Consider the following 26,287-nt stretch of genomic DNA (forward strand, 5'->3'; position numbering starts at 1 on the left):
ATACTCAAGCAAACTGTTGACCACACACCGAGACTTTAATCTCACCCACTTGATTTCACCCCATCTCCTCTAGTTTGTCCTTCACTCCCTCTCTTCTTGCTCTTGAGAACACTTTTTCTTAAAGACAGAACCTACAAGAGCAAGTCAAGCCCTCTCATTTGAGACTTTGCACCCTTCTTTCTCTCTCCCTCTGCTCTTAGCTGACCAGGAAGGTGTGTATTGTTTGCTTAAGTTAAGCCGCTGACTGGGGGGGGGGGGGGGGGGGGGGGAGTCATACATGGCAAAAGATGCTCACGTCTTGTGCAGACAGGACAGAAATCATCCAGCAAACCCCCCCCCCCCGAAAAACCAGAAGATGTTTCTAAAAGCTTCCTGTTATTTTCCACCTTTTCTTTTCTGCATCTCTAAGCAGAAAAGACCACTGCATTTCCCATCAGCCATCTCCCCTTCATTCTCTCTCTCTCTCTCTCTCTCTCACACATGCACACATACCATACACAGATTTGTACCTGTTCAAGCTCCACCCTGATCAGCGCTCATGCTTGTAGTGTTTGCGTAGAGGAGGCCGGTCCATGTGTGTTCAGTGCCCCGCTGAACCTGTCTGTCATGGAGGTGGACCAGCACTCCTTAAAGCAGACGGCCCAGCGGTGGAGTGCTGTCAAGCACCTTTGGTAGCTATCATCCCTTCTCAGCATTATCGGCTTCTCTTCCGTCTTCTCTTTTTTTTGCATCCGTATCTTTCAGACTTCACCTTGTCTCTCTCTTGCTTCCGTCAGAATAACATTTGCAACAAGCCACAAAGGGAAATTTGAGCTCTTTTCACCCGAGGCTGTGTGAAAATGCATCTGTGTGTGTCAAAGTAGTGTCATGTTTTTGTTTGTGGTTCCTTGAAGCGTAGCATGGCAACTCGGGCCTGTTTGTAGCGTCACCTTTGGATGGAAACGGAAAGATTTCATTTTCCTTTTACAGAAACATTCAATTTATCCTACACACCTCTGTGCACAACGTGTACAGATCCAAATGGAGCTAAGCTGAAATTTAGAAACATCAAAGTATGAAGTGCGGTACTTCTACACCAGTGTGAATTAAACACACAATTATAAAGGTTGCTGAATTTACTGCAGTGATTTACTTGCAAAATACATGGGACCAAAATGTTGCTTTGTTCAATGGATACCTTGGTAAAACTTGTGAGCTTTTCGAAGGCAGAATTACTGATATCGCTGTTCGATTAGAATACAGTATATTGTGCGTGTGCCCTGATGATGGCCAGCTTTAATATACATATTGTAGCTCACAGAGAGTCATTCTAGGCCAGGGGTGGGCAATTATTTTTTGCATAGGGCCACATGAGAACCAGAAAATATTATGGAGGGCCGGATCAAAAGGGTGAACTAAATTCAACATAATATGAATTGGATTTCTTTATTTAAAAAGCAATATTTTGCATTTTTTGGCACGTTTTTCAGACATTAAGAGTACATTATTCCGTCGTATCGAACGGTATCCGTATCGTCTCGCCCTTCCTCCCAATGCTCTGCAACTTCAAGTAACTGTGCCACCTGGCGTTGAAATGCCTGTCATTACAAGTCCAAATGAAATGAATGCAGTCATTGACATCGAACCTTAATTGTGTACCAACCTTCGGCGGGCCGGATTAAAAAGACCAACGGGCCGGATTTGGCCCGCGGGCCGTAGTTTGCCCACCACTGTTCTAGGCCTACAGTATGTTCTACTGTGTGGAATTATGGGTCAATGCCAAGCTCTATTTCCAATGGGTAAAATGAGTTCAGCTTTATGGCTTAGTCCAGAGGATGCTTGTAAAAGCCTTCCTTGCAGTCATAAAACAATGTGGTCCTCTATGACACGTTGTTAATGCGCAAGGAATCAGGTGCTTCTATCAATTATAAACACGAGGCTGATCTCTCAAAGCCATGATGGTGACTCTTAACCTGGCAAGATTAGCCATTCAAGCCTTCGCCCTTTCAGAGCTGTCGAATGACTTCACGGTCGGTCTTGAAGGATGAGATCGAGGATGATCAGATGAGATCGTAGACAGATGAGTTGGGAGAGAGTGTGTGTTCTTTACTCTTGTGTTGTTGTCTCGCTCTGAAAATGTGATTTTGGTGCTGAGAGTAAAGCTCACTTTTGAGTAAAAGCTACAATTTGTGGTCGTAGGTTAATCATCTACCTGTTGCAGCTCTTACCCAACACACACACACTCACACACTTACAAGCACACAGTGAGTTGTGATTGGATTAGACTAATATCAATGGTCTGCACTGTCTGAGAGCTGTGGTCCTTCCTTGCGTTTTAATAATCCTTTTGACTACTGTTTGTTTTAGGCATATGAAGCTCACTCGCTTAATCAACAAGAAAAACTACAGGAACAGGTTCATAAAATGGCCGGATATGTCACCTTGACCTCGTCACGCTCGGCTAATAACAAAAGACAGAAAATAAGCAACATCTGGTTTCGTCACTCTTGGCTCCTGCCCTTTTGCATTCACTGAAGAATCTTGATTCTTATTATATTACTTTGATTTGTTCATAAATTACAATCTAGGGTGTTTGTAGTTCGTAGGTTGTAAGGTAGCAAAGAGCAGGTATGTGTGTGTGTTGGGTGGGGGTGCTGGGATATTGGTTCAGGCAAATGAATGCTTGCGTTACCATGGTTGCTTGGCTTTGTAGTTTTTTTTAACCTTTGTTGACCGCCTCGTGCTCATGATCAAATGTCCGAACAATCGAAAGAAGCAACCCCCCCCCCTCCACACACACACACATGGTCCAAGATGATTGGTTGCCTCACATTGTGGTGATTAGAGACTTAATGCTGTGCATTTTTGCTTTCTGAATGCTGCCAGTGTTGTGATATAAGAGGTTTACGCTTAGGAAGCTGATTGTTCTCTGTGCTTTTTATGCGGGTAAAGTATTAAAATAAGAGAATGCGCTCACACACACAAACACACTGTACAGTATGACATTCATATTGAGCACAGGGCGTTGAATATCCAACAACTCTTGCAGCTAGTGCGACAAACAGTTAAATGTGCATGGAGGTACAGTGTATGTAAGACCAGCCGTGCCAGCACCACTCGGTCATCGTGAACATGTGACAGAGCCGACCTCGGTGAACCTTGAACGAAAGTTGAAGGGTTTATGACTTGCCAATCTCCCTTATGGGGGTCAGAGATCAGAAAAGAGTCTTATGGAGCGAACAAAACAGTGTTGTAAAACTACTGATAGTGTGAGGCAGCGTGTGCATTTATAATAGGGATATGAATCTCAGTACTGAGGACGATTCGATACACATCTCGATGCACTACCAGCGATGCGATACTTAAATGATACATGGAATTTTCTGCCGACACGATGCGTTTCACCATCTTCACGATGTGATACGACGCGATACACATTTAGTTCAAATCAATGCGATCCGATAACATACAGTGCAATTTGTGATATTGTGCAATTAAACATGATGCAAATATGTAAAGAAAAAAAGTTTTAAAAAATATGAAATTCAGTATGGTATTGCAAAAAGTAGACCACTTTATTCCTTATAAACAGTAGAACGTGTAAAATAACTTATTTAAACCCTTTCACAATCGGGTTTTGTGCAAAGAAAATGTAAACAATTTGGCACCTGAGACTCACAGCTGTTGCTGTAGTGTAAACACAAACAGACTACTCACTGAGTGTCTTATATGAAATATCCATCTCCATAGGACAGAGAAAAAAATACAATTGAAACAATGTGGCAGTCACAGCCTCAAAGCTGCATTGTGTGTTGTAGCGTACACAGACAGTGTCAAAATGAAATGTCCAAAAGAGTCATCCATATATAGTTTTTCCTTGCGCGGTCACAGTGAGCTGCAAGGGGACCCCCAAAATAAGAGGCAATTTTTTTTCTGATCCTGACCTGGTTTGTCAAGAGTTTCTCCGGTGTCCAACAAGGAACTGGACGGGGAGGCCGGGGAGGGGGCGGGAAACTTGTCGGTGATGTGGTGCCATCGTTTTAACTGGTCTGCATATTTGTGGTGCTGCCGTTGTATGGCTTCGTAGTGCGACATTCTTTGCAAATTACTGAGCTTTTATCAATCTTTCCGTCTTTCTTTTCGAAGCCGTAGTATTTCCAAACATAAGATCTGAATGTTGCGTAAGCATTAAATACAGTAGTTTCCTCGCTGCTGCTTGCGCGAACTTCCATAGTGTTTCGCTAATTGTGTACTGGACTGTATGTGACACACGGCTACCGTCCGTATTCAACACAAAACGCAAAACAATGATGATGCATTCATTGCGCCTAGGAAAGGGCATATAGGTGACGTTTAACATGAATAAAACGGCGCTTGAATCAGATTTTCCCGATACCCACCAATGCATCGTGATGAATCGAGATTTCACCTGTCAATTATTTTCCACACCCTTAATTTATAGACGATTGTCACGTTATAAGCCCACCAAACGACCTCTTGTCTTGGTTTCTAATCATCTCTGACATAGTGAATTTTATTGAGGAATTACAAATAATATACTGTATGTTTAAATGTCATTCAAGAACCAAAGACTAATTTCTCCCAATCTCTTTGCCTTCCTCAGGCCACAGCTCTAATTGGATGTTTTTGTCAGAATGACAGCCGAAGATCCTGCTTCCTCTTCAACCATGAGCAACAATACTTCCCCCTCCAAGCTTTGCAAATCCGCCGGTGCCCCCCACCACGCTCTCCTCGGACAGATCAACATTCCGGAGGGTGTCGCAGGGACTCCCAATGAGGCTGCACTGGTGGCTTTGATGGAGCGCACTGGCTACGGTATGGTCCAGGAAAATGGCCAACGCAAATACGGGCCCCCTCCCGGTTGGAACGGCCCGTCTCCACCAAGAGGATGTGAAATTTTCGTGGGGAAGATCCCAAGAGATGTTTATGAGGATGAGCTCGTTCCCGTGTTCGAGTCTGTGGGACGCATCTATGAGATGCGCCTGATGATGGACTTTGATGGGAAGAATCGGGGCTACGCTTTTGTGATGTACACTGAAAAACACGAAGCCAAACGGGCTGTGCGGGAGCTCAACAACTACGAGGTGCGGCCCGGACGGCTCCTCGGGGTCTGCTCCTCTGTAGACAACTGCCGTCTTTTCATTGGCGGTATCCCCAAGACCAAAAAGCGTGAGGAGATTCTGGAGGAGGTCTCCAAGGTGACCGAGGGCGTGCTAGATGTGATTGTTTACGCCAGCGCTGCAGACAAGATGAAGAACCGTGGCTTTGCCTTTGTAGAATACGAGTCGCACCGTGCGGCCGCCATGGCCCGTAGGAAACTGATGCCTGGACGCATTCAGCTGTGGGGTCATCAGATTGCGGTGGACTGGGCAGAGCCAGAAATTGATGTGGATGAAGATGTCATGGAGACTGTGAAAATACTCTACGTCAGGAATCTTATGATGGAGACCAGCGAGGAAACAATTAAACAGGTAGGTTGCCTTGGCAGTAGTACAGTAATCCATCGTTTATCACGGGGCTTGTGTTCCAAAAAGAACCCGTGACAAGTGAAATCTGTGAAGTAGTCATCTTTAATTTTTTTTACAAGTATTATGCATACAATACAATACTGTATTAGATGAAACATTTTTTCAGGCCCAAGCATGAAAAAAAATTGATCTATTTATATACTATATACAGTATATATATATATATATATATATATATATATATATATATATATATATATATATATATATATATATATATATATATATATATATATATATATATATATATATATATATAATATATATATATAAACACACACACACACACATTTTCTTACAAACTGAGAGTTTCGTCGCCATTGTGGGTTTTGTCATGGAGAAAATTAGGCAAGCTGTACATTGATGAGATACAGTCTTCAGTTCCTTAGCCAATCCTTAGCCAATCAGCATGCAAATCAGCATGCACCACACAATGCACTATAATTATTATTTTTTTAAATGAACAAAAAAAACCTGCACATAAAATTCCATGAAGCATCGAAGCCCTGAAAGATGGACCGTGTCATAGCGACTGATTACTGTAAATGGAACACTTTCGCGATTCACATTGACTTTGGTTCAAGAAACAACAATGGTATTTTCTTCATCAACCAGGTGTTTAGTCAGTGGAACCCAGGTTGTGTAGAGCGAGTGAAGAAAATCCGTGACTACGCCTTTGTTCACTTCACATCCCGCGATGATGCCGTGTTGGCCATGGACCACCTGAATGGAACTGAGGTGGAGGGCTCCTGCATTGAGGTCACACTCGCCAAGCCAGTTGACAAAGAGCAGTACTCTCGCCAAAAGGCATCAAAGGGAGTTTCTGCTACTCCGGAAGCTCCACAGCAAAACTACGTCTACCAGTGTGACCCTTACACATTGGCCTACTATGGTTATCCCTACAACCCACTCATCGGACCGAACAGGGACTACTTTGTGAAAGGTTAGAGCACTTTAGTGTCAGACACAAAAGCACTAAATGTTTTTGTGAATGTTGGTAGTTGCGGGTTTTCGGGGGGGACTCATCGCTAAAAACTTCTAATTACGTTAAGTCGCCTGTGATGCAATAAGCACTTCAAATTGATGGGAAATTCAATCTTGATCAAGATAAACTTGAATAGATGAAGGTCTGTCCTTCGAATCACGAGAGACAACAACAGGGGTGATGACGTCATGAAAGTGAATCTCGTTATCTTGGATGATTGATTGAATATGGTGGAAGCAGGAAAATTGATCTGACTTTCAACAATCATTGTGTTTTGGTTTTCTCTCCAAAGGAACCTCATTGATACAGAACAATGGTAATCGCTCATTTCTACTTATTTTCCCAATGAACATTTAGCCTTCTTGCTATGTGACCGACTATACATTTTCTAACACCATCCCTTTCCTGCTACGCTGTCTCCTTCCGCCATCTCATGGAGGAATATCCACAACATGGCATAGAACGCCACAGAGCCCAGATATAATTTACAAGTCAGAACATTGCGCCTGAAAGAGAATCAAGTGGCCCTTCAATAGCTACACTCTGAGCTCAAACCACAATTTTTTACATTATGCCATTTGCATAGGCGCTGCAAAATGACATCTCATCCTTGTCCATTAGCATGTTGTCTATCGCAAGAATTTCAACAGAGAGTCCCATACCATTACCCCAGTAATCCGATGACCCGTTGTATTCAAGCAGGTACTGTGCGAGGTCGTGGTCGCGCCGCCACGGGTAACCGTACCCCCGGTCCTCGGGGTTCATACCTGGGGGGTTACTCTGCCGGTCGTGGCATCTACAGCCGCTACCATGAGGGTAAGACCAAGCTGCCCGAAAAGTCCTATGAACTGATGCCCAGTCTGGAGCTTGCTGCCTCCGTCAACCCAGTTGCCATCAAACCAGGCACAAGTCAGTGAGATAGACATAGCCATCCCTACCCTCACCCATCTCAAAAGCCTTTACTAAACCCTTTCCATCTCCTTCTTCTTCTCGCACCGTTCTTGCATAGAATACAGGCAATGACATTTATGGTCGTTTCATGTATTTCTGTAAGAACTCGTTCTTTCTGTCTTTCTGTCAAAATCAAAATAATAGTTGTGGCCTGATGGACATGCTAAACGGCTGCCGGTGCTGATTGATTCAAAGAAGAAAGATTTGCGTTCTCGCATGATCAAATGGTAACTGCTATTTGCTGTTAATGCAAAAAAAGAAAATTGTTCTCTGGAATGTTCAGACTGATAACAACATTGACCTAATCACCATGTAAATTGGCTGTACATTCAAGAACAAGGGTTTGAAATTTATGACAGGAAATCTAATCAAATCACAAGCATGAGACGGTGGGTTTCTTCTCAGTTTCAATGTACCAAAAAGCGCAATGCATCAAAAAGGTTTGCGTTGATGTTGTCAGAGCAGCAGTTTAATCACAACTGGTTAGGTAAGCTAGATAGTTTTGGATCCCAGAAAATATTTCTCAACTAAAACAAGTGAGACAACTGAGCAATGGAACATCTATCTTGATGGAAAATACCGGTATGCTTTCACGGTGATAAACCTGTCAAGCTAGCTTTTTTTTTTAACCCTTTCATGTAATTGCAGCGTGATGTAACGATACAGCAGTTGTACAAGCGCTTGACATTTCCCGGCCAATCTCAATTGGCTTTTACACACATGGATGTGAAAAGAAAAAAAAACAACAATCTTTGATAAAACAGGACATCTGGAGTGTCAGGTTACTACTGTACGTTACTGGCTCACAAGGTGGCTGCATTGGAACCAACGTTCCATGCTAGCTTGATAAAATAGGACCAAGGAAGTCCAGTAATAACTATTTGCTTTATCATTAATTTAAATCAATTTGAAAAGATGAATAGGAACATGTGGGTGACAATGCAAAATAAATAATGACAATATGTACAAAAGAATTCATCCCTCGGCGATGTTGTCTGTCTGAACATTGAATTGTAAATAATGTTAACTTTTTCTTGTCAACCTTGCAACTCCAGCTTTTGACTGAATTGTAGTTTCATATCTAATCCAACTCTAAAAACATGGGTGTATTTTTTTCTTGTTGGTTTTCTTTTTTTTTTGTCAGCAAAAAGTGAAAGTTGTTCTCTGTTTGAAAACACCTCTCAACACATTCAGTCAAGACTGGAATCAAAATTCAAATCTGTCTCACAGGCATTTTCTTTTTTTTTTTTAATTAATTTCTATGTGTCCACTCTTCTGATTTCTCATTGAAAAGAGGAACAGTCACACAAAATAGCAACATTAGTGACAGTAAGTGCACAATGTTCAATTATTGTTTGCGTGACTTCCTGCTGATTCAAATGAATGACTGATGACGTTGTCAATAACTACAGATGAAAACGAAAGTTGACATTCCGAACCTAACGTCAAGATGTGACAACCATGTGTCAAGTTTCCTTGTTCAGCGGTTAAGGGCGGGACTTTACTCAACTGTAGAGTGCTTGTAATTAGCTTTACAATGGTAACAGAACATGCCATTATCCAGCGGTGCCTTTATTCTTGGCTTCACTGCAGTTGGAGGTGGAACTATGTTCGGTGTCTCCATGTTTCAGACGCAGACTTGCATATGTCTATTCGAGTCGACACAAAACTATGCTGATGCGTATTTTTTTTTCGTCCGGCGTTTTATTGATGACGTTGTTTTCCTCCATTTCAACTCTCTGTTTATATATGCAAGTATATTAAAAAAGAAAATGGCTTATGTACCGGTACCTGTAAGCACATGGGGATACTACGTATATAAATGGAGGGGAAACAAATGCTGTGGCATCAACATTTAACGACATGTTTGGTTCTTCACAAATAATATCCACACACAGAATAGAGCTGTGTTGAGCTTTTTCTTTTTTTTACTCGGAAACTTGGAGGGAAGGCGGAATGTTGTCGAGTCGTCAACAGTAAAATCTGATGGGCAATTCATCCTGAAATATACATTAAGTATTGAATCGATTCCATCATCATGAAGCAAGACACAAACAATGCCTCACCCAGCACATAATTACTCTTGTCTTTTATTGATATTGCAAGATTTGCCTATTTTGAAAATCGGAAGCTTTGTTAGGCGACTGGAGCTTTGATAAGTGAGAAATCAGTAGTTTGGTCGGGTGTGGAATCACAGGATTAGCCCTAAATTGGAAAGACCTTTGTACATCTGAAACAATGATGACGTTATGCTCATTCTAAAGGTGTGCGCTTGTGTGTGGTGAAACAATGCGGTCAATCCAAAATTGAGCACCATTCTATTATAAATCACATTCAAACACGACCCGCTTATCCTATTCTTCTCTTCTAACATACATTCTCTTCTTTAGCTTCTTCTCTTTGATCTGTATCATTTTGTGTTTTCGTCGGTGTGTCTTTTTGAGCATGGGTGGATGTATTGAATGTGCTGGTCTTCTGCTGTTAGCCAGATGCTACATCGCATCCTTCTTTACTTCTGCGTGTGATCCAAACCGCCACTCACTTCTGTGTCCGTCTGCAGTGGCATTGCCAACTCTGGCCGGGCAGTACCCAGTGTTCAGTGCGGCCCCCGCGGCCAAGCTGATGGAGGAGGGCAAGGTGCACGCAGTGGAGCACCTTATTAACCCTCTGGCCATGCAACACCCTGAACACACCTCGGCTCCTGCCGCCGCCGCCACAGTTCTGCCGGTCTCCACTCCTCCACCTTTTCAGGTTTGCGCGCCACCTCTTGTCCCAAAAATATGAACAAATGAAGAATGTGCAGCCACATTTCACAGGCATGTTTCCTTGGTAGCTTATTATTTCGACTTCTATTTGAAGGAGTTGTCAAGAGTATGGAAATAGAGGTCCTGAATTATAGTTGACACTGTTCGAAGGGTCATCCATGAGCAATTGCTGTAATTAGTGTTGTTGAACGTGTTCATGTTTCGGGATGTACATAGCATTGAATACTTCAATACTCTCGCCCTTCATTCCCCAGGGTCGTCCGATCACTCCCATCTATGCCATGGCACATAATGTCCCGCGCATCCAAGCAGCTGGCGGCCTGTACAGCGCCGGATATGTGCCATTCACAAACTATGCGGCCAACACAGCTGCCCTGGCTGCCCTGCAGAAGAATGCGGCCGTTGCGGCCGCAGCATACGGAGGCTACGCCGGCTACGCCGTGCCGCAGGCCTTCCCGGCCACGGCCTTTCAGCTGCCCATCCACGACGTCTACCAGTATTGATATGCGGTGGCTCGGCCTGCTTGAAGTAAACACCAGCGTCATTCTGCCTGTGACTGATCCACCCCTGTAACTTCTCAACAGCGGCCATTAAGAGTAAACACCTGTGGATTCGAAGAACTATTGAGCACACCCAAAGTGGCAGTGATGCTTGAAGAAACCAGTATGAGCACACGTGGTGGAACAGCGCGCCCCACGGATGAGCCTACATTTAACCTTAAACAAAGGCAACTTCATGGCACAATTTTCGATGCAAATTAGATGAGGCGATGGAGGAAGTTGACTTCGGTGCGGTGACGGCCTCGTCTCAACAAAATTAACAAAACAACGCCCTCTTGTCAGTGACCCACGGCCTCGTCACCAGGTTGCTATAGCAACAAAAACCTGAAGGTACATTCAAGTATTTATGAAGAGATGACATATTTAAGGTTCTATACCGTAGGTTTAGCTTTGTATTTTAGGGGGAAAAGATGCCTTTAGAAGTACAAGTGGGGGAAGAAAAGTTCAGAACTACTGACACGAGAGGATACCACTGAAGCCAACTGTTTTGCATATACTAATGAATGTTGTAGTATTTTTTTTTCAACTACTATATTTTAGGATTTTTTGTTTTTTTTTCCCTTGTCAAGTGCTGTCGGTGATGCTGTCCGTCCAGGCAGATTGAATGTTTATGCTTCAAACATACATGCCTGCTTGGTACTTATTTGGCTCATTTAGCTGTGTTTATGTTGTTGCAGTTCTTTTTAAATGAAGGTTTTCAAGCGGTGTGTTCAATGGCTTCTAACTAGTTTGCTCGTTTCGGTGTTGCTGCTTTAACTATTTGAACACACTTCTTGGTTTATTTGAAGAAATGTCCCCAGTTGAATGTGTGTGTGTGTGTGTGTGTGTGTGCGGGGGGGTGGGGGGGGCTGGACAGATAGAAAGCAAACATAACAGCATTTTTAATACATGAAAAATGGTGACATCACATATACTGTATGTTTTTTTCTCACTGGGGACTATGACTGAATGTGTCTCAATTATATCGTCTTTTTAGAATCCATTTTTGACTCGTGAAAGGTGAACAAAAATGCAAATGAATTTGAGGCCTTTTCTATATGGACATTAGTTAGCCACATGCTAACTAAGCTTACATATACTGCAGTCTGAGGATTATAAAAAGAGGCCTCACCACGGTGCCTTACACATACTTTTCATGCCACCCTGGTCTGTTTTTTTTTTTTTAATCTTCCACCGTGCCTTTCATAATAAAGTCTGAAGTGGTAAGATTCTTGAATGGTTCTGGACTTAGGATGACTCACAAGTCCGGTGAATTTGTGGTGTTGCAGTATTGGGGTAACGTGACAAGGCTACCTCCTCCATATAACAACATTTGCTTCATTCCTTTACCCTCCCTCAAACTATGGAGACAGATGAAGAGATAGACTCGGGCTACTTGACTGTTGCATTGTCAATCATCAGTCACACACTAAAAAATGCTGAGTTGTTTTTGAGCAGATTGGGTTGCTTTTACCAAAGGTTATATTCATTACTTTGACCTTTTGTAGATTTAGCTGATTAGTATGGATAGTTGTTTGCATCCCGTTGGATCAAAATCTCGACCCAACTTGCTAGGTAAAATCCTCAACTGAATAAATAAGCCGTCATTGGCTTAGTCCCTTTTGGACCCAGTGCTGGGTTAGCTACGTCACCCACTTTGGGTTACCGGTACTTTTGACCGTGCAGTTTCAAGAGTGTAGAATCAGTCCTCTGTGGTTACACTCATGAATGTTTTAATAGGCACTTGTAAAAAGAAACTCGACCCATGTGATCTCAGACTGGAAACAACTGGAGCAATACCCGACCTGATGCTGAGACAATAGTCATTTTTATGGGAGTGCATTATTTTAACTGTTTATTATTGTTATTATTATCCTGAAGGAGATCCTATCAGTCTAAGTCAGGGTTCCTCCACACTTTTTCAGCTCACGTCCCAAGTTATGAATTTTGCTCCACCTCAGGACTTACCAAAATATTACCTGTAATGCCAATGATTAAAAACTACATCAATGCATGAAAGAACAGGAGACACAAAATAAATAATTGAACAAAAGTTTGTTTAGTCCAACTCGTCATTTTAAATGTCCACAACTGGTGACAACTACTTTTATTATTTTTCTTGTATGATGACAAATCATCAGGATATATTTAATTAATATATGCATTATACATGCGTTGGGTATGAAGTGAGAAGAAAAGGTCTAATATATTTGATAACTTTATTAACATTGTTTAGAGATTTTTCAAAAGTCGAAGTAACAAAAGTAGATTTTTTTTTTCCTGCCAAAGTGTCCAACAGTTGAAAGAATTCACATTATTGTATTTTGTTCTTTTTTTCTTATTCTTGTTTTTATTTACTATTTGGAACTGGATTATGTTTTGAGTGGGTCTTTAAGCTCCAAGATGACAACCTTACAGTGCTGTTTAACGAAACTGGAGTCCAGTCTTGGCCAAGCTATAAAAACAAGTATGCTCCAACCGGCATTAAAAACATGTTTGTGTGTTTGACAAAGGTCACTTCCTGGTTGTGGCTCACTCCAAACCGCTGCTTTTCTTTCATTTGCTTGCATTTCACCCACATAATAAACACTGCTCATTGGTGTGGAGCTACACAGAAGCCTAGTTTAACCATAGGTGTCACAATATAAACTCTGAGTATGTGCCTTATTGCCAACAAGTGCTTTACCTTTGTAGACCTATGAAGACTGACTTCTATCAGAGGGGTTGCATTAAAAAATACATTTTTTTCTGACTTGTTATATTTATAGTAAGAAATAGATAAATAAAAGCATTCTCAAAATCAGCAATGTGTCAATTCTGAGTCTGTGGTCCTCATCTGACTTGTTCCTCTTTTACCAAATAAAATACAAAACACAGTTGCTCAGTTAAATCTTACGAATCTCACTGAGGTAAAATCTCAAGCAAAATGTTGATCTCTTGCATGCATTTTTTTTTTCACAACATTTTGATCAAATACCTAACTGCAGACTTTAAGAAGCATTAAAACGAAAGGTTCCACCATGTTGTGTTTTCATCCATTTAGTCGGCTGTTGTGGAATTTGGATTCCATCTTGTACTCTTTAACTGGCGTCACAATTGCTCCCAAAATTTGTAGCAACAAACTCTCAACTATGACTGCCACACTTTAACTTTTAACAACATAATAGTGGAAATTTTTTAAATGGCGGTGTCGGGGGCAGGGTATGATCATAAATGTTTTGCAAGGCAGAGAGGACTTTGGCACCAACCTTGGTGAATGGACACATATCCTTGGCTTTGTACATCAACTATTATCAAGCGCTTAGGCAAATGTTTCATAAACTCCATTGCTGTGGATCAACTTTGCTCTAGAAACATGGCTGCACACACCAAACAGTGGAGGGAGGATTTGAAAACAGAAGTCGAGCAAATTGTTGCCACCTGTCAGCTGACACCACAGTCTTGTGTTAACATGGGAAACCCATCAGGGATTTTGCTGTATTTGATTGACGTGCAGGCAGACAAACAGGACGAAAATAGGACCCTTTGAGTCTTTTTAAAAAAACTATAGACATAGTCCTTAGCGGCCTTTTAACAGGACTCTCTCAAAAGACCATCAAACGGCCGCAGCGCGTTCAAAAGCCCGCAGCTATGTGTTGCCTCTTCTGCAAGCCTAAAATCACCAGCTTCAGGCTTTTGAAAATTGTGTCTTATGTGGAAAAAACACACACACTGGTAAGGTGTTCTTTTGACGGTATCATTGACAGTTTCACAATATTTTGCTACTCAGTTCACATTACCAATATTATGGGAACAAATTGTTTTAATAGCATAAATATGCAGAGGCTAACTAGCTCTTAAGCAACAACATGCGGCATGTAATATGTTTTTTCTCTTAAATAAGGCCATGGATGAGAAATTGCTTGCTGCTCTGAATCTGTTGCTACTGTAACACACCCTGCTTCCCAAAATTATAATTATCAATTAGGGCGTTGTTTATCATGGACAGTAAATGTTCATTTTTTTTCTATTTGCTGTCTTTAACACAGACAGCGCATGTTTGATTCCCGGTCAGTGACCCAATGCTGGTCAAGTTGACATACATAATTGGGGTAGTGTAAGGAAGAACCCACAGGTTGAAAACTGCTCTGAACAAATCACGTGAGAAACTCGCCGTGGCAACCCTCTGACAGGTCAAGCCAAGAGTCAAAACAACACCTTAATAACTTTTCAGATTCTGTACTTTTTCTTTTACTTCTGTACCAGAGTTGATAAGTACTTCTATTTTTTAGCAACGTTATTTCTTGAACAAGTATAGGTACTTTTACTTACACACTTGGCAATAATTTTGCCACAACTGCTGATAGCGTTTTAGTTAAACTTGGTTGCAAGTCACGCCAACAGACACATTTTATAATCAGTGGCGCTATCTAGTGGCTATTAGCCAACATTGTTGTAAATGTTATTTTAAAAAGCAATATTGGTGCTGGTGATCATGGTCAGCCATTTTGGCTCCATCGATATTTGTACTACGGGAAAGGAATATTTTAAAGGTGTATTAAAAACCATAATGCTGGGCGAAATACAGCAATTTATGTAATTGCCTTATATATAAGGCAATTACAATATATGCATAGTTATTTCTTTATCTGCTACGCGTCAGGTCAGTATCGATAACATGCATAATTATTAAATATAACTTTGACATAAAACATGGAAAAATAATTAAATTTTTTTAAAGCTATCAAAAAAAGATCGGGAGAATAAACTACTGTAGCCACAATTTGAACTCCAATTCCCACAATGCTCGACAGCCCTCACGACAGATGATGTTTTATGTAGATCTACAATCGACGCAGCCGCACTGCGAGCGAGAGCGAAACAGAACAACAGAATCCAGGTGATTTGTGCAGCTGCTAAAGCGCAGTGGATCTCACGAACGTTTCCCCTCGATTTGTGTTTGGCTTAAAGGAGACGCAACAAAGCGCACAAAATGGTTGCGCTCCAGGCCAGCTCGAATAAGTAGGTTTACTATAGCTTTAAGAACGCGAAAACGGCGGCTGCTTCTTTAAGGTTATATCGGGTAATTTCTGAATAGATAATTAAGAAAAGTTTTCATTTTGTAATCAATAAATCGATGTGTATAATTTGCGACGAACCTTTTCCGAAAATGCTCCACAGTCGGACAGAGGCCTCTCAACATCAAAATGTCTGTATACTAGATGTGCGCTATTCCTCGTTTTGCAAGTAAACCATCCGGACTTTCTGCGGAATTAAAGACGGGCTAAAGTGCGTTCTCGGTGATGGAAGCAACCAGCGACCGAAATGAAGATGTAAATAAAGGCAAAGAGCTGGTGGAGCACAAGGCCGCAGAGCAGACCCCGGCCCCGGGTGCGGCCGTTACCCCGCGGCGAGGGCTCAGGGAGCGGGGAGCCACCCGCACGAGATCCGGCGACCCCGCTTCACAAGCGGCCGTGAACGGAGCTACGCAGGGCTCTGGGAGGGTTTTACGCGACCGCTCCACTCGGGCTGTCCCGGCCTGGCTGAAGGGCAACAAAAGTGAAGAGGACGAAGACGAGAACAGCGCCGGTGCCAGCAAGAGGAGGAAAGTTTGGAACTCCCGTCGGAAGAAAAGCGGTGACTCCTCGGGGTCGGTGGAAGCTGGTGATGGCGTCGCAGGTGACAGCCCGCAAGCCATTGAGTAAGTTTGAGCACCACTATTAATTAGGACATGTAAGGAATTACAAACGTACTTAGTGGCAACGTTTAACGTCAACAACGTGCCTTCAGCATGGTGCGTCCCGTTCGCTGCATGGGGAGGATGGGGCGGAACTTACCTGGCTTTTTAAGCCACTGTGGAAATTAGGTAAATGAGACTAGGAGACAACGGCGAGTTGTATCCCATTTACAATATACACTAAACGGGCGGTTAAGCAAGTGACTCTCTTTCATCCTTTTATGTGTATAATTTCTTAAAACCCAGAAACATGTCAACTCCCTCCCCTTCTTTAAAGGTACAGCTTTCTGGTGAATGTCCCTCCCTTGTGGGTCACCACACCCCCCCCCCCCCCCCCCCAGAATTCACCATAGTAATAGTGCACAATTTAACAGATAACCTGAATGCTGCCAACAAAAACAGCAGGTGGGGGTGCATCAGGTGTTCCTCCACATCTGCGTGGTCACAAGGAGTCATGATGTTGGTCATCTGGCCAAAATCTCCACAGGGGTGCCAACATCCCTGAGCCTTCATCACTATGTGCAGGGAGGCCCACAGGCTTTTTGAGCAGCGCACAATGTCGATCCATGGGTTGCTTTCCATGGTGGCAAACTCCTCCTTGGCGATAGCAAGCTTGGCTGTCTGGAGGCGCAGGGTACGAGCATAGACCAGGAGCCTTGAAGTGGTGATGTAGTGCTCCATGTCGTGCTTAACCACTGCTGCCGAGAACGTGGGTGTGGTGAGATTGCGTACTCCGTGACCAGCTGTTGATAAGGAGCTCTGGTTGTGAGCATGTTTATTTATTTTGGCTCTAATATTAGCAGTGGCATTTAAAAAAACAACACCAACAACAAAGAAAATATTGTTTGTAGTGATAGTTGCTGGGTAAATACATATTGTCTTTACAAATGTGTTTTTGTGACCGGCTCACTAATAAATCATGTAAATACAGCATACTGACTACAATGAAATATCTCTTATGAAGCCGGTTGGCTTCTCTCCCACCAGACTAAACAATTTTTTTTGTGGGGAAAATCCTGCAATATAACTTGTGTGAGTGGTTTAAAAACATGTGTGTTTGAGGAGTGTTATGTTACTTGTGTGTATGTATTTCCTCAGCATTTGTTTGGGAATATTCGTTATTTGAAGTACATCACACCCGAAGTCAAGGGTAATTTCCTGTTCAGGTGTCCATGGGATATTACATTGACTTGAGCATTTGCACTAGCAATGTTTTAAAAACAGTATGTTTTGTATTTTAAAATGCAATGTGTGTACTTGTTTTTGTTGTGTGTTTACTTTTACAGTAAAATCCAGCTGAGTTTCATTAAGTAGCATACAGTACCCTCAGGCACAGCAGAATCACATACGCTACATGTTTGCTTTGCAAGCAACTTGGTTACATTCACAAGGTCGAGAACTTGCCGTTCTGTACATTATTATTATTTATTTTTTGTCAAATAACATTTTAAAGATGGAGGAAAGCCCAAATGAAAATCACGATTGAATTTCAATTAATCGTTTGGTCCTAATTAATAGCAAGAAGCGGCACGGGTGGCTTTTTATACTTAATTCAAATTCCACAATCGCAATATGAATCAGAATGTCAATGTCAGAATATGAATCAGAAGACAAGTGTGGGTGGATTGAACAATATTGTTTAAAAAAAACTTGAAATACCTTTTTCAGTTAAAACTTCTTGGTGAGTGTCTCCCCCTTGTGGGTCACCACAACATTTTAAATTTGATGAATGACGGCATCTTCTTCTCTCTGTGTAGCTCTGCAGAGGAACTCAAGAAACCTACCACTAATGTTGAAGGTAATTGGATTCTTTGAAACCTTTGCATTCATGTGTCACAAACAAAGTGTTTGCATTCCGATTTACACTACTGCACAAGTTGGGGTTATTCAGCTTGAACTCAAATCACTCCCAAAGACATTTATGTCTTTTCACACTCAACACGTTCAACCCCAGATACTTATGTTCAATTTTTCCAAGACTTGGGGTAATAAATAAATAAACGGGAAAAAAATGTGGTCTAGAATTGGCTGATACTGAATGAGTGTTAATTTCAGGATTTACTTAAAATGCCCGATAATCTTTACATGTGAATTGAATTTGTCCTCAACATGTTTATATGCACGTGCCCACGGCCCCATGGTTGACCCTAGATAACCTGGACAGCATTTTAGTGCAACATGCTGTTCTCTAAAAGGAAGCTGAAAGACCAATGTGACACCCTGGTGCTGTGTTTTTTGGTCCAAACACCTTGTTAGAGAATATCAAGTTGTGCTAACAGTCCTGAATGATTGAACAGGTGGACATTCAGTTCAAATTAAGTTGCCCTGCAAAGTTTATCGGGCATTTTAGGTTCATCGTGAAAGTTTACGTTCAAGCCAAAAATCTCAACTTTTATTTATGTTCAGTATGGGCCAAACTCTGACATGACAGGGATGATAATAATAATAATAATGTTCAATGTTTCCTCCTCCTCCTCTTCTACGCCAGCTCTTCCCTCCAGGCTCTCTCCAGCCCAGAGTCGAGCCAAGCCTCCATCTGGCAGGGTTGTCCGCAGCTCTGGCAAGCCAGTGTGCAAAACTGAGCTTGGAATAGAGCATCGAGTTGGTGAGCCACTTGTTGACGGCAACTCATAACAGTGCACGAAACTGGAACCGTAAGCTGACTGCTGCTCCAAATATGACACGGGTGTTAACGGACTCCACAACCGGATTTTTCACTGGAAAATAATAAAAATGTACTCGGCTGTGAATTTGTGTTTATTGAAGACAGTGGGTTGCTTTGGGTTCATGAAGTTGTATTCACTGCTGCTTTCTCTCCTTGTTTCTTAGCCGCTTCGGGAGAGGCGAACATTAAAGAAAAGTATGACATGTAAGTTTATTTTGTTCCTAAAATGAGTTCAGATTTACAGTGACTCAATCACAATCGTGTACATGTACCATAAACAAATTAACGTTTCTTCAAGTTGGTTTCAATGGAAAAGCTTTGTTTTTCGAATATGACGGATGACCGAAATGCGACGAGGACTTTCAAAGTCTTTGCTAACACCGTATAATAAGTAAACACTAATAAGCATTAGTTCGGCATACTGAGTTTATCATTTATCAAGGATGTTTCTGACATGGCCAATCATGCGTATGTAGTTAATGAACACAGGTGCAAATGTTTTACTCATCATTAAGCATCTAAAACATGCGTAATGATTGCATTTTTATACTTTATAAATGACAGATTCAACCCTTCTAGATTATGTATCGCGTCACATACCAATCCGTTATTTTGGAATTGCCTGTGGTTCTTATGATCATTTAGAAAGTACGCAAGGGATGAACACACTATTTCGATACCCATGCGTGCACTTACACATAAACTTTTCAGACATGTACTAATTGGTTAGCGAGTGTGTTAGCAGATTTTTTTTCCCAATAAATATATTTTTAATACATGCATCCATTCCTTCAGGTAGTTACAAAGCACTTACCAATCATTAATTAACTATTTTGTTTGAGCTCATCGAAAGTGAGCGCCATCTATACCTTGTAAAGCATTTATAGATGAGATTTAAAGACTGACAAAGCCTTGAGACTTCCACAAATCTGTTATCTTGACACAACGCAAAGAATTACAGAATGGTAGTTCCTTAGTATTGATTTATATTTAAATTAATGATGGTAAACGTGGCAAAAGAAAACCTTGTCAACACCAGCATTGAAACACATAAAATATTTGATTAAAAATATACCAAAACTTTCAGGATAAAAAAAAAAAGATTTCAGTGATAATTTAATGAAAAGGAAACTGAATTATTTGTGACAAATAAAATACATATTTTATATATACATGCACACACCTATCTATATGCATACTCATGCATACTTTTGCAATGTTCAACACATGAAAATTAATATCAATTAAAATCTTGATGAAATTATCATAATATCTATGCAATTTCAATCAAATCTGTCAACAATTAATTTCATTTTCCCGTGATCTTTCAAACACTGAAACGGTATCAGTGTTCATCTATCCTTTTGCTTTTAGCGGAAGAAGCAGCTTTCCCGGAAACCCCTGGAAGCGTTTTACTTTGTCTGCTATTTCTGGATAGCCCTGAATTAAAATGGCACACTAGTTGGCAAACTCGCCAAGTTTCACCCGACTTGCTTATATTTGGTAGGGGCAGCAATGCACAGCTCAGCAATTGTAGCTGTGACAACAATCGGGTTCCCATCCACCTCAACACGCTTGAAAGCAGACATGGTCCCTCCTCGATCTTTTTCACAGCACTTTTTTTTTCTTTTTGGGATACGACAGTCGCATTTGATCTCAGTCCGTTGTATAAGTGCACCTAATGTTGTCTATCCAGTACATGCTTGTGTTGTGTGATCATTAAATGTGGTTCGAGGCAACATGACACATCTCTTTATTGAGCTGTTGTGATTTTCCCTTTCTTAGTAAAAACGGAGAAGAAAAGAGCAAAGGCGTTGGTTGTCACTTTGTGGATAAGGAGGACCCTCAATTTCAAGGCAACACAAATGACCTGACTGCGGCTTCAGCTTCACTGCCTCAGGGGTAAACTTGACTCAAGTGCATCATCGTACTCATTACTGAAAGCTAAACATGATTTTTATTTTTTAGTGAAGCAGACGAGGAAGAGGTTATCAGCAGTGATGAGGACGTTCCCTTTCGAGACGATTTAAATGATCAGAGCTACGACCCCAAGGCGGAAGGATTTGTGTATGTGCCGCAATGTGGTGCAAGTGCTGTAGTTATTGTTCCAGGTGTGTACGCTCACCTTTGACTTTGTCCAATAACATGCGGTCCCTTGTTTCAGGGATGCACCCAAGCCAAAGCGCCGGATTCCTCCGAGACATAAGGACAAGAAAGAAAAGGAGAAAGCGCCCAAGAAGGAGGAGGTGCAAGAGATAAAAATGGAGGGCTCAGACAACTTACAGAACGCAGAGATGGAAGTGAAGCTTGAAGAAGAATTGGCGGATGACCCCGACGGGCCGAGGAAGTAAGATACAGACAAACTAGCTGATTAGTCTGCATTCATTCTCGGAAATGTAAGTTCCAAAATTGGTTCTACCTCCATAAAGGAGGGGTCGACGGAAGAAAGATGATAAGACGCCACGGCTGCCAAAAAGAAGGTATGGTGGGGCCATGAACAAGTTGGCACTTTCAAGGCATCCCCTCATGAGTTTGACTACGTACATACATATCGGTTAATACTGGCACTGAGTCTGCCCAGCCCTGATGACCCTGATGACCTTTCCCATGCAGAAAGAAGCCCCCAGTGCAGTACGTCCGATGTGAAATTGAGGGATGTGGCACTGTCCTGGCTCATCCACGCTACCTGCAGGTAAATGCTATTAACTGTTGCTATGCCATTCGACAGGGTGCCCGCATGTCCTGGAAAACCTGGAAACGGATTGATGAAATTTTCAGTCGTGGAAAATACATGGAAAATGAGGGGGGAAAAGTAAAATGTCGTGGAAAAACTTGAGTCGTCCTGGAAAATGATTTTCCTTCCCTCTTCTTCTCCTTGCCTTGTGGGTCAACGGGTCAAACAGACATGTCGCTCTGTTGTCAGCTCCCTTCGATGGGCAACATTGAACTGGAGCGCTTTTCTGCTTCATCTTTAGTTCTCGCTGGCACAGCACCCCACATGATGCGACCAACCAAATTGCATTTAGGGCCAACGTTTTTCACTCACTATTTCATACTTGCGCCATTGGTTCGAAAGCACAAACAGAAAATACAGGAATGAGGAAAAACTTCATTCAGCTCTATTAAAAGAGTGTATATGCGCACAAAGAGCAGCCCTCTGACTTTTCATGCAGTTTCTAGTTTGTGTTATGCTTCTGCACCTCCCGATTTTTTGGTTCGATGATTTCAGTTCATGACCTAGAAGTGTTTTCCATCCAAATATTGACTGTAATGCTGACTTGAATATTGTCTTAAAGGTTTGTGGCGGTGACTATGGTTCATTGAGATTCATACAAGACTGTACATGTTATGTTGCTGCTATAAGAACACAAATTCCTATCCCGATATTAGTGCAAATGCAGACAACCTATTGAGCCTAACCTTTCAATTGTTTGCGATGTTTCACACACCAGCACCATATCAAATACCAGCACTTGCTGAAAAAGAAGTACGTGTGTCCTCATCCTTCATGTGGAAGACTCTTCAGACTTCAAAAGCAGCTACTTCGTCATGCCAAACACCATACAGGTACACGTTGAGCTGTAAAATGTGCACCGTGTTGGTGATAGTTATTTGGGTCTTGCCATTCATTTTTGTTTGTGATTTTTAGACCAGAGAGACTACATCTGTGAGTTCTGTGCTCGTGCCTTCAAGAGTTCCCACAATCTGGCTGTCCATCGCATGATCCACACCGGAGAGAAGCCCCTCCAGTCAGTGCCTCCAGGATTTCCATAATTTGCACGGACGTAAATAACAGCACCGCATTCCTGAAATGGGTTAACTGGAACATGTTCTTGTGTGCTAATAGGTGTGAGATCTGTGGCTTCACCTGTCGCCAGAAGGCCTCCCTCAACTGGCACATGAAGAAGCACGACGCCGATGCCACCTATCAGTTTTCCTGCTCCATTTGTGGCAAGAAGTTTGAGAAGAAAGACTGTGTGGTGGCCCATAAAGCCAAGAGTCACCCAGAAGTACTCATAGCCGAGGCGCTCGCAGCCAACGCCGGCGCCCTCATCACGACCCCCGCGTCCATGCTGGAGCTGCCGGTCACCCCCGTGCAAGGAGAGGTGGGAGCTGGTAGCCTGGAAATAGTCCGAGGCGGCCAGGGGGGGCAGGTTCAGCCGCCGGGCCAGGAAGGACATGTCGGGTCTCAAGTGGCTCAGGTTGCACAGGGAGGTAATGTGGCCCCGCAAGTCAGTCACCAGGTGGTTCTCCTGGGACAAGAGCAACCACTCCACACCATGCAGGTGCCAGTAACAATTGCCCTTTCCCCTATCGACCCCCCATCGCCTGCCGACCACCACCAGCAGCAGCAGACGCAACTTCAGCTCCAGATGCCCGTCCAGTTTGTTCCACAGTCTCCGCAACTCGCCCTGCACTCCCCATCGGTGGTGGCTCAGTCCCAAGCCCAATCCCAGGTACAGTCTCTTCATCCCTACTCCTCCCAGCAACAGAGCCACGGGCAAATCGTACAAATGACCTTCCAGCCAGTCAGCCAGTCCCAGACTCCCATGCAACAAATCCCACTCCTAGCCACCTCTCAGCAGCTTACCACCCTGCAGACAACCACGTCCGGCCCCCCGCTACTGTCTTCATCCCAGCCACAGGAGGCCTCCAACAGGAACAATCCAGTGCTGGCAGCCTCCTCTCCACCAGCAAATTCCTTCCGTCCAACGGAACGAGTGGGAGCGAGCGGGGTTGCCTGGGAGCAAATGGACCAAGGGGACATCCTGTCCAACAACACTGCGGCGGACGTACAGCGGATCATCATTTGAAATGAGAAGGATGCACACACCCTAAAGAGGCCACATGATGTCACCCACAACAATACTGTAATGCAAAGTTAAAAGCTTCATTTAGGATCACTCATTCGTTTTTGGTAGCTTTTTTTTAGAATAGCTGATCAGGGAATCATATGTCTGTGCGTAACTTTGTACATAGTATTCCTGCAAACGTCATTAGCTTTTTAAGGGAGTGCGCTGATTGATTGTTGTAACGCTTTTCCTATTAATAGGCACTATGAAGGCATAATTCTATGTAATTGACGTCACAACATATAATGTCCAGTATGCGTCCTCTCATATACGAGCTTGAAAATTCACACCCAAAATATACTGTAGAAATCCATAGCAACCGGACAGGTTAGAATAAGATGACCTTGACCTTGAAGTGTTAATTAAGCCATGTGTTTATTAAGTCCACATTATATATAATGACTATTGACATTAGGACTGTCACTAACATATTGTATTTGCGTTTTCAGTTAACACCTGAACTGTTAGTCAAGTCAAGTCAACAGTATTTATAGAGCACTTTCGAACAGCCACCGCTGCATACAAAGTGCTGTACATGGAGCGATTTAACATACACAATAAACAGTAAGACGAATCGGTAATAAAGGCGGTGGAAAGCACCAAGCAGTAAAATCAAGAACAAATCTAAGTCATGCTGAGTCGAACGCCACCTGTGGATAAACACCTTGTCAAAGTCTACTGTCGGGATTAAAAAGAAGATTGTCTATTTATATAACATGAAAAGAGGTTGTTCTTGTACTCAGTAACTGAACCTGTCATTGCTTGTTCGTGGCTGTCAGCTTGATGACCTGTACAGATAATTGTTTGCAGTTTGGGCTTTGAGCAAAATGTGCTGCAAGCTTTGTGGTCGGGATGCTCTTGGAGCAGATATGCCAACTCTTCATTTATAAGATGTAAATAAATGTCTTAACAACAAACTTATTGTTTATTGGTACTCCAGATGAGATTTATGGGTAGACAGGAAGTCACTTTTTATCAGCCATCTTTACAGTGTCCCACCTAATGTTTACATCAGTACATATTGTGGCGTTCTTTGCTTCTCAGCATGTTGAACTGCTTCATGGCTTTCTTAGGAGGGATCAGTGTGTCGCTCACACCAACCCTGCGCTTCTTCATCATCTGGCCTTCTGACTCGTCTTTCTCAGCCTCTTTCGGGGTCTTCTGAGAGGTGCCCGTGCGTGACCCAACTTCCCCCTCGTCACTCAAACTTGCATGAGAGTCATTGGAAGTAACTGTTGTCTGGAGATCACTGTCGTGTGCAAACTTGCACTTGATCCCGAATCTACATCTTCCACTTTTCCTGTAGGAGACGCATATCCTCTTGCCTCCAATCTGAGAGGGCTTGGCCTGCATTGTGAGCGGGACATGTTTCTGCAAGGCACTGAGTTTTTGCTCAGCCTGAGCTTTGAATGGGTTTGCAAACACGCTGCTTTCTGAGCAGCCATGCAGACTAGGAGGGGGCAGTTTGTGAGGGCTGGTTGTGGCGGGAGAAGAAGAAGTCAGACTGGACTGTTTTTTACTTGGCTGTAACGACTTGTAAGATTCCAGGTGTCCGTGGTCAGATTCATCAGACTCACTGGTGGCAGAATCAGTCTCTAGTAAGTAGTTCCGGGTCTTCTTGTCCGGTGGAGCCCCATCAACGACATCCGTTCTCATGCTACTAATTTGGTTGAAAAAGGGTGCAGAGAAGAAAAGCCACAATAAATGAAGTGATCCACAATCAGAGGTCATTTGAACGTTTGGCATTTGAAAGCAATCGTCGGCTAGCCAACTGCAAAAACATATAAAAGATAACATCCAAACATTGGTATAGGCGTTACCTTACCCTCCACGATTACTGTTTACATTCTCGGAGTCTCCATCACTGTCGGACTCAGATGAGCCGCTGTAGCCAACAAGAGCGTTCATTTCAAAACCAACGAGCTATATGTGAGACGGAGCGCCAGCTACTCACATCTACTTCGATACATTTATTATTACAGAAACAAGCGGTAACTATCAAATTGATAAGGTATATACATATGCGATCGTCGCCATTTCCTCATTCAATCGGACATGCTACAATATTAGCTGCTAATTCTTGTTCTACCGCTGTTTACAATGCAGGTGCCTTGGCTGACCTCTACAGTGCTTAGCTGGTATTGTTTCATGTCGCAACACCACAGAAAAACTACTGCACTGGGGGTCCTCGGTTATGACGGAACTTTGCTCCGAATGTGGTAGGTACGTAGGCATGGAGAGAACATGCAAATTCCACACGGGAATGTCCGGAATTTAAAACATGA

General features: G+C 42.6%; 3 protein-coding genes across 21 annotated transcripts in view; 2 read left to right on the top strand and 1 right to left on the bottom strand.

The window, feature by feature from the left end:
• rbm47 (RNA binding motif protein 47) overlaps window positions 1-13,571 on the top strand; it is a 30,273-nt gene extending 16,702 nt beyond the window's left edge. For 8 of the 18 annotated variants that reach the window (XM_052084327.1, XM_052084328.1, XM_052084324.1 and 5 more), the window contains 6 exons: window positions 4,604-5,471; window positions 6,144-6,471; window positions 6,806-6,829; window positions 7,213-7,422; window positions 10,025-10,215; window positions 10,484-13,571. In XM_052084327.1, coding sequence (XP_051940287.1) covers window positions 4,635-5,471; window positions 6,144-6,471; window positions 6,806-6,829; window positions 7,213-7,422; window positions 10,025-10,215; window positions 10,484-10,732 — 1,839 coding nt within the window. In that variant the 5' untranslated portion in view covers window positions 4,604-4,634 and the 3' untranslated portion in view covers window positions 10,733-13,571. Of the gene's footprint in view, window positions 1-514; window positions 672-4,603; window positions 5,472-6,143; window positions 6,472-6,805; window positions 6,830-7,212; window positions 7,423-10,024; window positions 10,216-10,483 lie in introns of those variants that run through there. The other 10 variants (XM_052084330.1, XM_052084331.1, XM_052084334.1 and 7 more) reach the window with 10 other exon arrangements.
• A 2,039-nt stretch (window positions 13,572-15,610) lies between these two features.
• On the top strand, window positions 15,611-24,919 carry zfp91 (ZFP91 zinc finger protein, atypical E3 ubiquitin ligase). The gene is made up of 12 exons (XM_052084321.1): window positions 15,611-16,448; window positions 18,242-18,282; window positions 18,973-19,089; window positions 19,314-19,353; window positions 20,935-21,051; window positions 21,118-21,216; window positions 21,314-21,496; window positions 21,579-21,629; window positions 21,763-21,841; window positions 22,602-22,716; window positions 22,799-22,898; window positions 22,997-24,919. The coding sequence occupies exons 1-12, from the start codon at window positions 16,051-16,053 to the stop codon at window positions 23,961-23,963; spliced, it is 2,307 nt and encodes a 768-aa protein (XP_051940281.1). The 5' UTR covers window positions 15,611-16,050; the 3' UTR covers window positions 23,964-24,919.
• On the bottom strand, window positions 24,359-26,118 carry si:ch211-113e8.11 (uncharacterized). Of its 2 annotated transcripts, none has more exons than XM_052084341.1 (2): window positions 25,823-26,118; window positions 24,359-25,659 (listed from the first exon to the last, which is right to left on the bottom strand). In XM_052084341.1, exon 2 carries the CDS (start codon window positions 25,656-25,658, stop codon window positions 25,014-25,016), a length of 645 nt encoding a protein of 214 aa, XP_051940301.1. In that variant the 5' UTR covers window position 25,659; window positions 25,823-26,118; the 3' UTR covers window positions 24,359-25,013. The 2 variants fall into 2 exon arrangements, with proteins under 2 accessions (XP_051940301.1, XP_051940300.1); XM_052084340.1 differs by having other exon boundaries at window positions 25,828-26,114.
• Between the last annotated feature and the right edge of the window lie 169 nt (window positions 26,119-26,287).

The sequence above is a fragment of the Hippocampus zosterae genome, chromosome 13 (assembly GCF_025434085.1).
Source record: "Hippocampus zosterae strain Florida chromosome 13, ASM2543408v3, whole genome shotgun sequence".
In the NCBI taxonomy this organism is placed as follows: domain Eukaryota; kingdom Metazoa; phylum Chordata; class Actinopteri; order Syngnathiformes; family Syngnathidae; genus Hippocampus; species Hippocampus zosterae.

Excerpts from the sequence above, each read along its gene's own strand:
- zfp91 (XM_052084321.1), top strand. The coding sequence starts at position 16,051 with ATGGAAGCAACCAGCGACCGAAATGAAGATGTAAATAAAGGCAAAGAG. Across the intron at positions 21,052-21,117 it reads TCAGCTTCACTGCCTCAGGG|TGAAGCAGACGAGGAAGAGG; the intron begins GTAAACTTGACT and ends TTTATTTTTTAG. Across the intron at positions 21,842-22,601 it reads CTCATCCACGCTACCTGCAG|CACCATATCAAATACCAGCA; the intron begins GTAAATGCTATT and ends TTCACACACCAG.
- si:ch211-113e8.11 (XM_052084340.1), bottom strand. The coding sequence starts at position 25,910 with ATGAACGCTCTTGTTGGCTACAGCGGCTCATCTGAGTCCGACAGTGAT. Across the intron at positions 25,660-25,827 it reads GTAAACAGTAATCGTGGAGG|CATGAGAACGGATGTCGTTG; the intron begins GTAAGGTAACGC and ends CCAAATTAGTAG.